Source organism: Brassica napus, chromosome C7 (assembly GCF_020379485.1).
Source record: "Brassica napus cultivar Da-Ae chromosome C7, Da-Ae, whole genome shotgun sequence".
Taxonomy (NCBI): domain Eukaryota; kingdom Viridiplantae; phylum Streptophyta; class Magnoliopsida; order Brassicales; family Brassicaceae; genus Brassica; species Brassica napus.
Window position 1 is genome coordinate 34,612,894 of NC_063450.1, and position 14,314 is coordinate 34,627,207.

Sequence of the window (14,314 nt, forward strand, 5' to 3'; positions counted from 1 at the left end):
CAAAACCTAAGAACCCATAATCGAACATGGATTAATTGATAAAGAATGAAACCCTAAATTCCTAATCTTTATGAATCAAAGCCATAGGGTAATAGATCAAAAATCCTAATTGAGTAAATCAAAGCTCTAAAAGTTTGATACCCCAAACCCTAAATCATGTTCCTACATGATTAAAACCCCAAATCGGTTTTTACAAGTTAAAATCCGATAAACCCTAACCCTATATCTATAAACCCTAAAAAATATAAGTATCAGAATTAATTATACTATAATTATCAAATCACATATTAAAACCCTAATCGAATATTTTGAAATCAAAACAGTTTTCGGTTTTGATCATTGAGGTTTTAAATCTGATTGAATCTGATGCTATGTTGCTAGAATTGTTTGACCGTTAAATTGATAGATTTATTTTCTCATCCTGCTTGGTTAATTGTTCATCTGATTTAAAATTGTTTAAACCGACCAGCCTGTTAAAACATTGATTGAATCCGATAGGTTGCTAGCTTGCTTTGCTTATATAATCCAATAGGTTGATAGATTGATTGAGGTTTACTTGTTTAAAATCCGAATGATCTGATTGCATGATTCTTGAGGTTTAATATCATCTGCTAGGACTGATAGTTTTGTAATATGATCTGTTTTAAATAGAAACCCTATATAATGCGATTGATCTGATTTCATGATTCTTGAGGTTTAATATCATCTGCGAGGACCGTCTCAACCGAGGTCACCTCGCCCCTGGGCGAGGACGACCCGCACCGAGGTCACCTCACCCATGGGCGGGGACGACCCTCACCGAGGTCACCTCGCCCATGGGCGAGGACGACCCACGCCGAGGTCACCTTGCCCATGGGCGAGGACGACCCGCGCCGAGGACCGACCTCCTGTCCCGAAACCGTGCATCCTCGTCTAAGTTCCCGTAACACAATCCTCGAGCCCTTGGACGCAATACCCATGTCTCGTCTCGCTTAGGATTATCAAAGAAAGACTTCGGGAAAAGTTATAAAACGGCTATGGATTAGCTTGAACACCAGTTGCCTTAACTATACGGGGAATTGGAATCCTTTCGGAAAAACCAACGGCTGTTTCTTAGGAAAAATCGTAAAAATGTCTAAGCCCCAAAACGGCCCAAAAGGGGCATGAACCGCGGCTAGACGGCCCACTTATGATTTTAGAACATGATTGAGCCTAAGGCTGATATGACGGTCTGTTTTTTATTCGCAGGAAAATATAAATGTCAAGTTTCCAAAGATAATCATGAAGGGTGACGAAAAATGGAAAAGCCCATCTTGCGACGAATCTGGCCCAGGAAAAGACACAAACCAACCTAGAGAGAGTATATAAGGAGGGCTTAAGGCGAGGAGCAAGGGGGAGCTTTCTCAGAGCAAACTTAGTACTTAGAACAATCTAGACATTTTTCTGTTTTTACAATCGAGCTGCAACTCGACTAGGTTAGAACTTAGGTGGCTAGACTAGCGAAAGTACCGACAGCTCTCGTGGCCTGGGATATTACCTGTTGTTCATGCTCAAACGCGAATTCGGAAATAAGACCTCTTTGTTCTCTTTTTGCTCTTTTACGATTTATTAGTTTCGACTCTTTCGTATTGATTGTGTTGTGCGTGGCCCATCAGATAGTCGGGACCTTCAAGGAAGGCTAGGTTAGCTTGGCTTTCCTCCGACTAACAAATCTCGACGGTGTGAATTCCGGTTCCCACAGTTTGGCGCTAGAAGGAGGGGGGATACAGATCTATCTCTCACGCAACCGCGCACGCTCAATCAGGTATGACGATCGACGCTTACAAAGACGAGAAAACGCACGACGGGATTTCCGTCAATGCCAACGCTGACAGAACTGTAGCTGGAAACGTATCCACAGTCACTACGAACGCCGTGATACTGGACCAAATGAAAGAAATGTTCGCCTCCACTCAGAAAATGTCGGACAAACAAGGAAAACTCGTGGCCTCTCTCGCAAAACAGGTGGAAACCTTAACGGTGAAGGCCAAGAGTAAAAACCCGCGCGGGGCCACAAGAGCCCGCAGTGGCAGAAGACTCGATTTCGAGACTCCGAGCGATCGGGCCACACGGGCAGACAAGGATTCTTCAGGTCAGAACCCTGACGAAACAGTCTCGCCAGGCGCACAACCGACCGCGGAGAACCTTCCACCTCCCGCCCGGAGCAACGAAGGAGGCGATATCGAGCGGATCGATCTTGACATAAACGACCAGTCTGATCACTCAAATGGAGATGCCGGCGTCCATCCGAGAAGAACGTGAAGCCAGTCTGCTCGACAGGACGCGTCGTTCGAAAGGCACATGATGGAGGAAGAAGAAAACCTCTATTGGGTAGAGCAGGAAGAACTGGCCGAGAATCAGGCTCAGATCCACCGCAGCCAACGCTGACAGGCTCGCAAGGCTGGTAGAAATCCTGATGAAATCCATGATCTCCGCGAGTACATCGCAAAAACTGCGGCAGAAGTCAAGGCGGTAAAGTCGCAGATTCACTACGCGACAAGCACTGCACCTGAGATCGACTGACTTCTCGAGGAAGCGCGGAAATCTCCGTTCACTGCCCGAATCACGGAAACTAACATCTCAGATCCTGGGAAGATCAAAATTCCCATCTACGATGGCACCACCGACCCGAAGGCGCATATGCAGTCTTTCCAGATCGCGATGGGAAGGTGCAAACTCAAGGAACGCGAACGAGACGCTGGCTACTGCCTCCTCTTCGTCGAAAACCTCAAAGGAGCCGCGCTCGAATGGTTTTCTCGTCTAAAACAAAACTCCATCGGAAGTTTCCGTCAGCTCGCCTCGGAGTTTCTCAAACAGTATTCCATGTTCATGGACAGGGAAACCTCAGACGTCGACCTTTGGAGTCTATCTCAAAGAGAAGACGAACCACTCCGCGAATTCATGAACAGGTTCAAGCTGGTAATGGCAAGAGTCACTAGAATGATCAACAAAGTGGCAATCGACGCTTTGCGGCAAACTCTCTGGTACAGGTCGAAACTCCTACAATGGATATTCCTTGAAAAATCGAGAACAATCCATGACGCTATTCACAAGGTAACGAACTTCATCATGATAGAAGAAGAGATGAAAGTCCTCTCCCAGAAGTACAAACCGCAGAAGACGTCCGCGAGAAGAAAAAACCTTCGTAATGACAGGTATGTCCACCACGAGGGAGAAGATCTCCAGGCGAGCATAATTACGCTATCAACTCCAAACAGGGAAATACTTCCGGAAATACCTGGACCAGGAACCAGTTCAAGGATAATTCCTACTGCGAGTTCCACCAGACCAGAGGTCATTCCACTATGAACTGCAAGGTTCTCGGCGCAAGGCTTGCTGCGAAGCTTTCGAAGGTCATGTTGGGGTCAAAAACGGTTACGACGAAGTTAACATTCAAAACGTCCGAAAAAGAAAATGAGAAATTTCTTCGACAAATACTTTTTCGAAATAGATTCTTTCTTACGAAAAGCTTTGCGGAAGAAACACGAGACATCGGACAAGGGCTCAAAAAAGGTCGCTACGCAACGACCAAACGCGTGTTCCGCTCGGTCGCTATGTAGCGACCGAGCTCGAGCCAAGCCCGGTCGCTATGTAGCGACTAAGCGTCTGTCCCGCTCGGTCGCTACGTAGCGACCGAGCTCGAGCCAAGCTCGGTCGCTACGCTCTTCCGAAACGTCGATACGACATTAGTCCATGCATTCTCGCCTACCCTTCGATGCTATCTCCCGAAAACCGTAGCGAACCCATTTCATGTTTCCCGCCATTCTACGTCATCGATCAAACTTTACGGTAAAAACCGCGGAAAGTTCGTTCTTTATCGAAAGAAGCCGTAATAAACGCTTCGAGTCAGAAGACAGCCCAAAGGGACCTAAGACATGACTCCAGACCCAACTTACGATTTCTTAACCAACAGCCCGTAAGCCGCATGACTGTTTACGCTTGGTTCGCAAGGAAAGATAAATGTCAAGTTTCCGCGGATAAATAAGAAATTTTGAACATAATTACGAAGATCGGAAAAAATTGAATATCTCCATTTTTATGCTATGACGGCTTAAGGACAGAAGAGGAAAAGCGTAAACCGACCTAGGAGCCAGTTTATAAGGAGTCCTAGGCGAGAGGCATGAGGAGACTTTTTCAGAGCAAACTTAGCACTTAGAGCGATTTAGACATATTTCCGTTTTTGTTATTTCGAGCTGCAACTCAATTAGGTTTAGCCGTCTTAGGGTTGCTAGAACTAGGAATCTCGCCGACAGCTCTCGAGCCCATGCTTATACCTTGTTGTAACGCTCAAACACAGATTCAGAATAAGATCTATTTTGTTCTCTTTTTACGATTTTTATACTTTGCCGTTGATATCTCGTGTTCTGATTGCTTAGCGTGTGGTATTAACAGATCTCCGGGACCTCTGGGAAATTAGGGTTTTCCTAGTTTCCTAATTTAAACAGAAATCGACAGTGCGAATTTCGGTTCCCACAGGTCACAGGCACAAACGACCTCCTCCTGGATTCCGATCGCCCTCCCAAAATTGATAAAGAGTCCCCCGAAAACGACACCCGCGAAAATCAGTCAGGCGAGAAACGCGAAAGGAGGCAGGATGACCAAGGAAACGATAGCAACTGTCGAAGGATGAGCATGATCATCGGGGGATCGCAATTCTATCGTGATTCGATCTCGTAGATCAAAGCTTATGGACGGAAGGCTGAGACGAGTTCAAGCTGGATGGCTCGGTCCCCAACTGATGACACCTCTAACGATACGATTGTCTTTGAAGAGCGGGAAACCATCGGAATCGACAAACCTCACTGCGACCCATTGGTTATCGATCTGGTAATCCGAGACCTGGAAGTAGGAAGGATCCTTATCGACACGGGAAGCATAGTCAACGTCATCTTCCGCGATACCCTCCGGAGGATGAAAATTGAACTCGGAGAAGTGGTCCCGGAACCAAAACCTCTCGCCGTTTTCTCAGGTGCAATGTCAATGACCCTCAGATCATTCAAACTCCTAGTGATGGCTAAAGAGGTGACGAAAATCATTGACTTGGCGGTAGTCGATAACCCGGCCATCTACAATGTCATCATGGGAACTCCTTGGATCAAGCCCATGAAAGCGGTACCGTCGACTTACCACTTTGGCATCAAGTTCCCAACTCCAAACGGAATAGCGGTAATCTGGGGATGCCAGAAATAGTCTAGGTTCTGCTTCTTAGCCGAGCATAAACTACGAAAAACTCGGAACACCCCCACGGTCAACCCAAAGCGGGCTAAGAAAGTTCAAAACGCTCCCGAGAGCTCCATAAAAATGTGATCCAGAATCACCCGACCAGGCAAAGACTCCGGACAGCGACATAGTCCCCGAGTCCATCGCCTTGCCAGCAGATATTCCGACCCCTGAAACGGTCGTCGATCCAACTGAAGCCTCAACGGCTGAAGTAACCGGAACGATCCCATCCAGCGAGTAGGAACACCCGCAGTAACAAGCAGAACTACGAGATGGCTTGATCCTCGAAAGAGGTACGTAGGCAGCTTGTCATATCGACAAGTTCAGCTATCCCCCTCGTTAAAAAGGGGGGGGGTTGGGTACGTATACTCGTGTACTCCCAGAAAAATCCTAAATATCTATGAATGTACTCGATATTTTTGAAACTTTTTCAATAAATTCTACCTTCTTCCGATCTTATGATTCACTTGCAATAAGTCACAGTAATCTAAGGTTGGCCTAAAAAATGCCCAAGACAAGGGCATACCATCCAAGCAGTCCTTGGACGAAAACTAATTCCTACATAATTCACACATACTCATGGTCAAGCAAGACCGGAAAAATGCATCTTCTATAAAAACGAAGATTGTAGCCATCTCACAGCAAAAGACATATCTTCGAAAAGCAAGACGTCTCAAATATTACTCGAAAGATATTATCCAAATACATTGTCCGTCCGTGACTCTAAAATAAAAAATGCACGTCGATTGGCCCCGACGGACAAGTCCAAAACGTTCTCTAAAAAAGAACTCGTAGTCAAACCTTTCATAAAAACTAAAGGTTCTCTTACATCTGACAAGGATACCATAGCGCGCTATACAAGAAAATCCAAAGTTTTGGTCAGCAAACCAGACGTTCTCTGGAGAGTTCTCGATTCTTCCCACACAAGTCATATAAGCCGGCGCCCATTCGCAGACTTTAATCGGAAAGAATCAGGTAGAAATCGCCAACGGACAAAACGAAAGCCGATTAGTCGTCGCATAGCCTTAGAGCCGAAAGTAAACCTATGTCTTGCCCTAAACCCAGTCCTACTGGTCCATTAACATCTCAAGGCATGATATCGAAACTGATACGAGATCTTAAAACATGTCTCATCGTCTACATCTAAAACGCTCATGAAACTTCGTAAAAGTCCTAAACGTTTTCAAATACCCTCGAAAGAGCAAACGAACGGAATGACAAATTAAGAGTTAAGATACAAAGTGACTACTCATGTCTTTCCCTCGACACTTGGCAGAAGTACAAACTAAAACCCATAGAATGTTAAAAGAACATTTGTTATGTATAAAAAGGTCGCAGAGCGGCTGGGATTCGAAGCCACCAACGGCCAGTCCCGCATACATAGTCAAATGACCTTACAAGGCCATAGCACACTCAAATAACAAACGGCCACACTCGGCCTAAAACACCACACGGAATCTTGAGATAAAGGCAAAGGGAAAACAATCCCGACGACTTACAGAGATCAAGGTCAAGATACCCAGACATCGAGACTCCAAATGAGTCCACAAGCTGATCTACTTCTCCTCCCTCGTCTGCAGCATCGGCTCCCGCTTCCGTCGTGTCCTCCGAAACCTCGATGGGTTCCCAAAGCTCTCGGATCCTCCCCTCAATTGGAGGAACCATCGACTCAGCCTGGGCGCACCCATCCATGAGGCCCGACATCCCAACAACTTCGGAGAGAAAAGAGAAATCTGCGTTCTGCGACTTCCAAAGTGTACCAACCGAATCCCGGCATTCTCGGAAGCCACCCACGTAGTCTTGAGCATCCTTGAAGCTCCTGAACTCAACATCAAACAATGTAGCTCTCCTCGCTAACTCAGCAGCAATCGTCCTCCTCCCTTTCCTCTCCGCACGAATGAGAGCTCGGTAATGGGACTCAGCCTGTCTGCGCTCTCTTTCCGCAACCTCATTCTGAAAACGGATGAATTTCCTCTCGATCTCTTCGGCTTTGAAGTGCGAAAGATGCGCCTCTCTGAAACTTTTGTCAAGCGTTGAATTAAAGACCCGCATTCCCTACACGAATCAAGTGTCAAACATGGAAGCGACAAACGAAGACTCGCCCAAAAAAAATAAATTTTCAGAGACTAAACCTCGTTGATCAACCGAGAACCTTCCGCGACCACTTCTCTCCTCGACGCTTAATCCAGTGACACTGGAGTAGTAAAACTGGGAGGAAGGCTAGCAAAGAAGTCGTCAGGAAGGGGAACCTCGCTGGTTCCACTCCCATCACCCGGGGTGAAACCTGGGTTCCATCCGGGTAGCGGAATATCTTCTGAGACAAAGTTTCTTTCTTCGAGAGCGATTCCCTTGTCCTTTCGGGGCCTAACTCTCTCCCTCTGATCGGGAACAGCGATGGGGTGTGGCTCGTTCATGTCCGATGCACGTAAAGGTCGAGAGATGCCTTGCGATCGGTAGAGAGCCACTGCATTCCGGATCCTGTCTAGGGTGAAGGAATCCCAAATGAACGGACCATTGTGGAGAAGATTGCGCTTAGCAAACAGGTCCCTGGGGTCGCGGGGAGGATACTGTTCGCTGCAAAAAAAAAACCTACTCCACCTATATATAGGAAAAAAGGTTACTATTCACTCGGATTTTCGGCAAACGATTACGTCTATCTCCATCAAAACAAGTCATACCGCAAGCTAGGACCTCACACCCAGGTCTGCGGATCATAGCTAGCTGGGGGGCTAACTGTTGGGGTCGAAACATGTCACGACGGAATCAATGCCTGAAAGTTTCCGGAACACCGTCTCAACCGAGGTCACCTCGCCCCTGGGCGGGGATGACCTGCACCGAGGTCACCTCGCCCATGGGCGAGGATGACCCACACCAAGGTTACCTCGCCCATGGACGAGGACCGGCCTCCTGTCCCGAAACCGTGCATCCTTGTCTAAGTTCCCGTAACACAATCCTTGGGCCCTTGGACGCAATACCCATGTCTCGTCTCGCTTAGGATTATCAAAGAAAGACTTCGGGAAAAGTTATAAAACGGCTATGGATTTGCTTGAACACTAGTTGCCTTAACTATACGGGGAATTGGAATGCTTAAGCCGGCATAGCATAAAAATGGAGATATTCCATTTTTTCCGATCTTCGTAATTATCTTCAAAATTTCGTATTTATCTGCGGAAACTTGACATTTATCTTCCCTTGCGGACCAAGCATAAACCGACATGCGGTTTACGGGCTGTTGGTTGAGAAATCGTAAGTTGGGCCTCGAGTCGTGTCTTAGGTCCCTTTGGGCCGTCTTTCGACTCGAAGCATTTATTACGGCTTCTTTCGATAAAGAATGAACTTCCCGCGGTTTTTACGGTAAAGCTTGATTGATAACTTAGAAATGGCAGGGAACGTGAGATGGGTTCGCTACGGTATTCAGGAGATAGCATCGATGGGTAGACGAGAATGCATGGACTGATGTCGTATCAACGTTTCGGAAGAGCTCGGTCGCTACGTAGCGACCTAAATTTAGTTCGAGCTTGGTTGCTACGTAGCATTTCTTCCGCAAAGGTTTTTCATAAAGAAGAATCTATTTCGAAAAAGTATTTGTCGGAGAAGTTTTCCACGTTTTTCTTCTTCGAGGATTTTGGACGTTAACTTCGTCGTAACCGTTTTCGACCCCAACAGTTAGCCCCCCAGCTCGTTAGAGTCGAGATTCTTGCGGGCGGTTTAACGATTTTGGCGAAGTTAGGAGTTTTGAACGAAGTTTACTTCAAATTCCGCGGAAGAGAATTCTCGAGAAAATTTTTATTTAAAAATAAAAAATTCTGAGTCCCCATTTCTATAAGTAGTGAGCTCTTGTCATTCATTTGCTTCGCACCTTTCCTTCTTCAAACCTTCAAAAACTCTCTAGCTCCAATTCTCTCTTTATTTTTTAACATGTCTTCTTCCCATGGTGACAAGCGAAGTTCCGATGTGTAGATGGGCGATGCTACATATCCGGCGCCGATTCTGACTTCTCTGGTCGAAGCGCCGGCTTGCGTTGCCGATCATCTCTCCTTTCGAGAAAAATTATTTCGTCGCCAAGCCGAGAAAGAAAAGGTTCGAGCTGGCGCCGAGTTACCGTCCTCTTCCGCACTGGCCGTTGCCCCGGGTCATGGGACCGAGGGCGTAACTCTGCGAGATACGGGAACTCTCGCAGGCTTGGTTGTTCCAGATGCTTCGGCTTTACCTGCTGGATCGTCCACGACTCCGATTCTCGTTGAAGATAAGGAGAGGGCCGCTGACTCTATACCGCCTCCTCCGGCCAGGAAGGAGATCGTTCTAGTGTTGCACGCTCCTAGTGTTGTTCCGGTTACTCAGCCTAAGGGCCGGAAGAGGAAGTTTACCAAGGGTGGTGACGGGGAATCTTCGCAGCAAGGAGGCTCGAGCATAGCGTCGGGGCTTCATGGAAAGGTTTGTCGCTCACTCACTTTCTTGATCGTTGTATATTTTTCTAAAAAGACAAAGAATCTCTAACTTTCTTCTCGTTTCGCAGTTTATGTCATTGATCGACGGGATGATCAGCGGGTGCGGTTCTGAGACCAGTCGTCTTGCCGGGGAGTTGTTGGAACTTCAGGGCAGATGGTCCGAAACTGAGGCCATGCTGACGGCTGTCAAAGGTTCTCACTCCGTGAAAGTGTCGAAATTTGAGATCGCGATAGGGGAGCTCGAGAGGGACCTCGGGAAGACGGCGAGTTCATTGCTCAAGGAGAAGAAAACCAGGAAGGCCAAATCTTCGGAGGTTTGTCGTCTTCAGCGTCAGATTGAGAGCGATGCAGGATTAGTGAGCCGTGGGATTCAAGAGGCCAAGGACGCTCCTAGTTCTGAGTTCCAAGCTCGCTTGGCAAAGATCTCCGCCTTTCTGGGCTCTCTCGAGTGCATTCGGAACAAGGATTTAGCTTCGGCGACGATCGAGGGCGGGATGACCGTGGTTCAGTCGTTCCAAAGTGAGACTCCTCCGACCTTAGAGTCCAAAGAGGCCCGACTGTCCGGCTGCAAGGGAGATTTGGCAGTTGTGGATGGAGATTTCGATCTCATCCTAGCTGACCTGAAATCCGCGTGCCTCCTCCCGACGTGTTCAGAAGGCCCTCAGGGGAAGGATCCGGTACTCGGGGGTGAAGCGGCTCCAGGTTTAGATGAAGCGACGGGTGAAGAGGGAGCGTGAACTCTGAAGATGACTTTGGTTAGATCTCTTGCGGGAGATTTTTTTTTATGTTTGATGTTTCGGCCTTAAATGGCCTTATTTCGTGTTTTGGGACTGGCAGTGTGTGGCTTTGAATCCCCGCCGCTCTGCGGCTTTATGATAAGATGGTCGAGTTGCATTTTACATAAGCTTACGTATGGAGTGGAAGAAGGGTGATGAGTTGTCGTCTCATATCCTTTTTCGATGTGAAATGTTTTGTTCGAGATCTGTTTCGAGAGTTTTTCCGCGAGATATCGACTTTGCGGGATATCTGAAGATGTCGAACATAAACATGGAGGCATGGTTTTGGGATTACGTATCTTTTGGATATCATGCCTTTGAGATGTTAGAGACCAGTGCGCTGGGTTTAGGGCAAGACCTAGGTTTACTTTCGGTTTAAGATTTTGTGCGGTGACTAGCCGGCTATCGATTTATCTGTTGTGATTTTAACCTGATTCGTACCGATTTAAAGTCCACTATAGGTTCTCGGCTTATACGACTTGTTAGATACGAATCGAGCATCTCTCCGGAGACAATTTTTAAGCCAACCGGAAGTGCTGGACCAAAATTTTGGGTTTCTTTTATAGCGCTATTATCCTTGTGTCGGATGTACGAGAGCCATCTTCGTAAGATGGCTATGTCTGTTTAGGACGTTCAAGAGTTCGATGTGATCAGCACCAAACTTGGTGGCAAATGCCGTTGTTTAGAGTTTTTGCGCAAGATATGTGTTAAGATGTTTATCATTTTTTGACGGAGTGTCCGTTTTCGTCGTTCGGAAGAAGTAACCCTTGAAGCATCTCTCGTGATGTCTCGCGATGCCAATGACAGCTTCTTCCTAACGGCTGATTTATTTTCAAAATTTGAAAATGTTTTTCGCGGATAAAATATAATTTGCTTGGTTAAGATATGTCGGAAACATCGAAGGCGTGGTCGGATGTTTTCGAGTTTGAGAGTATACGAGTATACGTATCCACTCCCCCCCCCTTTTTGATGAGGGGGGGACAGCTGAATTTGCCTTTTGACAAACTGCCTACGTACTCCTTATGGAGATCAAGCCGTCTCGTAGTTCGGTGATTGCGAGTTGTTCAGTGATAGTATTTTTTGAGATGCATCGCGTTCCAGGTCCTCGGAATTTTTACGCCTTGCATGTTGGCTATTTCGTAGGAGCCGGGTCGGACAATTTTTTCGATTTCATAAGACTCATCCCAGTTTGCTCCGAGTTTTCCCGCGTTTCGTTCAGCATTGTTCTGGAAGACTTTGCGAAGTACTAGATCTCCTTGATTAAATATGTGATTCCGTACGTTGGAATTATAGTACTTCGCGGTTGCGTGTTGGTAATTTTGGATTCGGATGAGCGCTCGATCTCGGCGCTCGTTAATGAGATCGAGGTCGTCGAGGAACATTGCGTTGTTGAGCTCCTCTCGTTCGGGGAGTAATCTTCTTCGAACACCGGGGAATTCTACTTCTGTGGGAATCATGCATTCCGTTCCGTACACCAGAGCGAAAGGGGTTTCTCCTGTTGCTCGCCTCGGGGTGGTACGGTGGGACCAGAGAACTCCCTCGAGTTCGTCGGCCCACCTGCAATGATAGACCACACGGTCATGGCCGTGGAGAGTGGAAAGGACGTGGCCATGACCACTATAACACATTTGGCCGTGTGAATCACTATGGCAGAGGCCGTGGGTATCAACCCAATTTGAGCCATGGTCAAGGCAGTGGCCGTGGTATATCCTTTAAGCCACAAAGCTCGACCAAATCAGTGTGCCATAGATGTGGAATGGGGAACCATTGGGCTAAGATATGAAGGACTCTCAAACATTTTTGTGACCTCTATCAAAGAGAGTCTGAAAGGGAAGAATCCTGAAATCCATTTGGTCTATAAAGATGGTGAAAATAATTTCGAACATGATCAAGATGATCTTATGGAATATGAGACTTTTGATTGGCTAAAAGAATCAAGTTGATAATCTGATTTCGACATCAAACTTGTGTGATTGCTTTGCTTGTATGCTTTTTCTAATTTTTATCTCCTTGAATTTATTTCTATTACATTGTCTGCTTAGATTAAATGAATGAATGATTTTTCTATATGAGTACACTGAAAAACGCCAATATAAGTACTAAAGCAGGTATCGCCAGTCTGAAAGAAGACTATGGCTAGGCTAATATATTATTGCCTAAGGGTATGCATCTAGAAATCAGTGATGCCTTATATTCACTCAGATCTAAGAGCAAGAGCAGCCTATTGAGTTTTAAAGATATAAGAATAAATGGTTTCTATATTGAACCAATGGGCGAAGGAAACAAAGAGTTCCTTCAGATATATGTATAAAATCGCCCAAGGTCATAATAAGTCCTAAAGACTATACATGCATTCTCTACTGACCTAGACTATGCATAGATCAGTTTGATAGAGGCTAAAAGCGTGCGAAAATATACACTTTATGGCACGACTGGATTGGCCATCCTGGTCCAAACATGATGCGAAAATTGATATTCAAAAGGCACACATTAAAAGATAAGAAGAGTTATCCCAAAGAATCTCACGTGTGTAGCATGTACACAAGGGAAACTCATTAGGCCATCACCAGTAAAACGGCTACGAGCCCTTTTTTCATAAATAAAGACTATATGTCTAGATAATATTGGTGAATACATGTCCCAAGCGTTTAAATGATTATGGTATGTCCATGGGGGTAAGTGTGGACAATTCTGTGATACATGTCCATGCCAAGAACGGCTTGGCCGAAATCTTTTAAAACGCAAATAGCTGATTGATAGACCATAACTTATGAGGTCAAAACTCCCATTCACAGCTTGGGCCACACGAAATTTACATGCACCTAAGTTAATACGCATCAGGCCATTTAGTGAGCATAGATATCCCCTATCACAATTATTAACGGGTCAAGAGCTAGACATACCCCATCATAAGACATTTGGATGTGATGTCTATGTACTAATTGCTCCACCACAGAGAACTAAAATGAGACCTAAAAAGGAGGATGAGGATATATGTTGGATATGATTCTCCCACAATAATAAAGTACTTTGAGCCAACTATGGGTGATTATATTTGAGGCCAGGTACACTGATTATTTTAAGACCAAGAGGAGAAAAAAAAATAATAAAGCTGGTAAAAGAATGGTAAAAGAAATAGAATGGAATCAACCATCAATGTCTTGGCAAGATCCTCGGACTAAAGAATGTGAAATAGACGTCCAAAGATTATACATTTACAAAGCTAGCTAATCAAATGCCAGACACATTTGCTGACCCGAAAAAGAATGACTAAGTCATATATAAACATGCTTGTAAAGCACCAACGAATTTTATGACCAAATAGGTTCCAAAAGATAAGGATAGGTTCCAAAAGATAAGAATCCTAGGAAACAAAAGAAAGGTGCAAAGAATGATAATCAAAATCCAAATCCGAGGTTACTAAGGAAAACATCCCAGAAATGGAGATAAGGCCGGCCGGCTCTAAGGTACAGATACCAAACAATGTAGCTTGGGACACCAAGCTGCAAAGTATTAAAGGTCCTGATAATAATGAATCTCAATCGATTATATCATGTCTGGAACATAATGGAACCAATACGGAATGTCGACATAAGATGATTTATTGGCATACAAGGTAGCACTTGAATTTATGAATATAAGCGAGGATCATGAACCCACGTCAATACAAGAGTGCGCACTCGTAGAACATATTGGATTGAATGGAAACGTGGGGTTAAATAGTTTAAGGAAGAAAGGCGTATTTAGCCATATGATTAAGACGCCATTTGATGTTAAAACCAGTGGATATAAATGGGTCTTGTGAGGAATAGAAATCGTGAGATATAAAGCTGATGTTGCACAAGGATTCTC

The 14,314-nt window shown here is 45.5% G+C and overlaps 1 protein-coding gene across 1 annotated transcript; it reads left to right on the plus strand.

The window, feature by feature from the left end:
- The first annotated feature begins 2,940 nt into the window (after positions 1 to 2,940).
- On the plus strand, positions 2,941 to 5,479 carry LOC125590571. The gene is made up of 4 exons (XM_048764182.1): positions 2,941 to 3,173; positions 3,266 to 3,371; positions 4,696 to 5,184; positions 5,345 to 5,479. The coding sequence occupies exons 1-4, from the start codon at positions 2,941 to 2,943 to the stop codon at positions 5,477 to 5,479; spliced, it is 963 nt and encodes a 320-aa protein (XP_048620139.1).
- Positions 5,480 to 14,314: the final 8,835 nt, after the last annotated feature.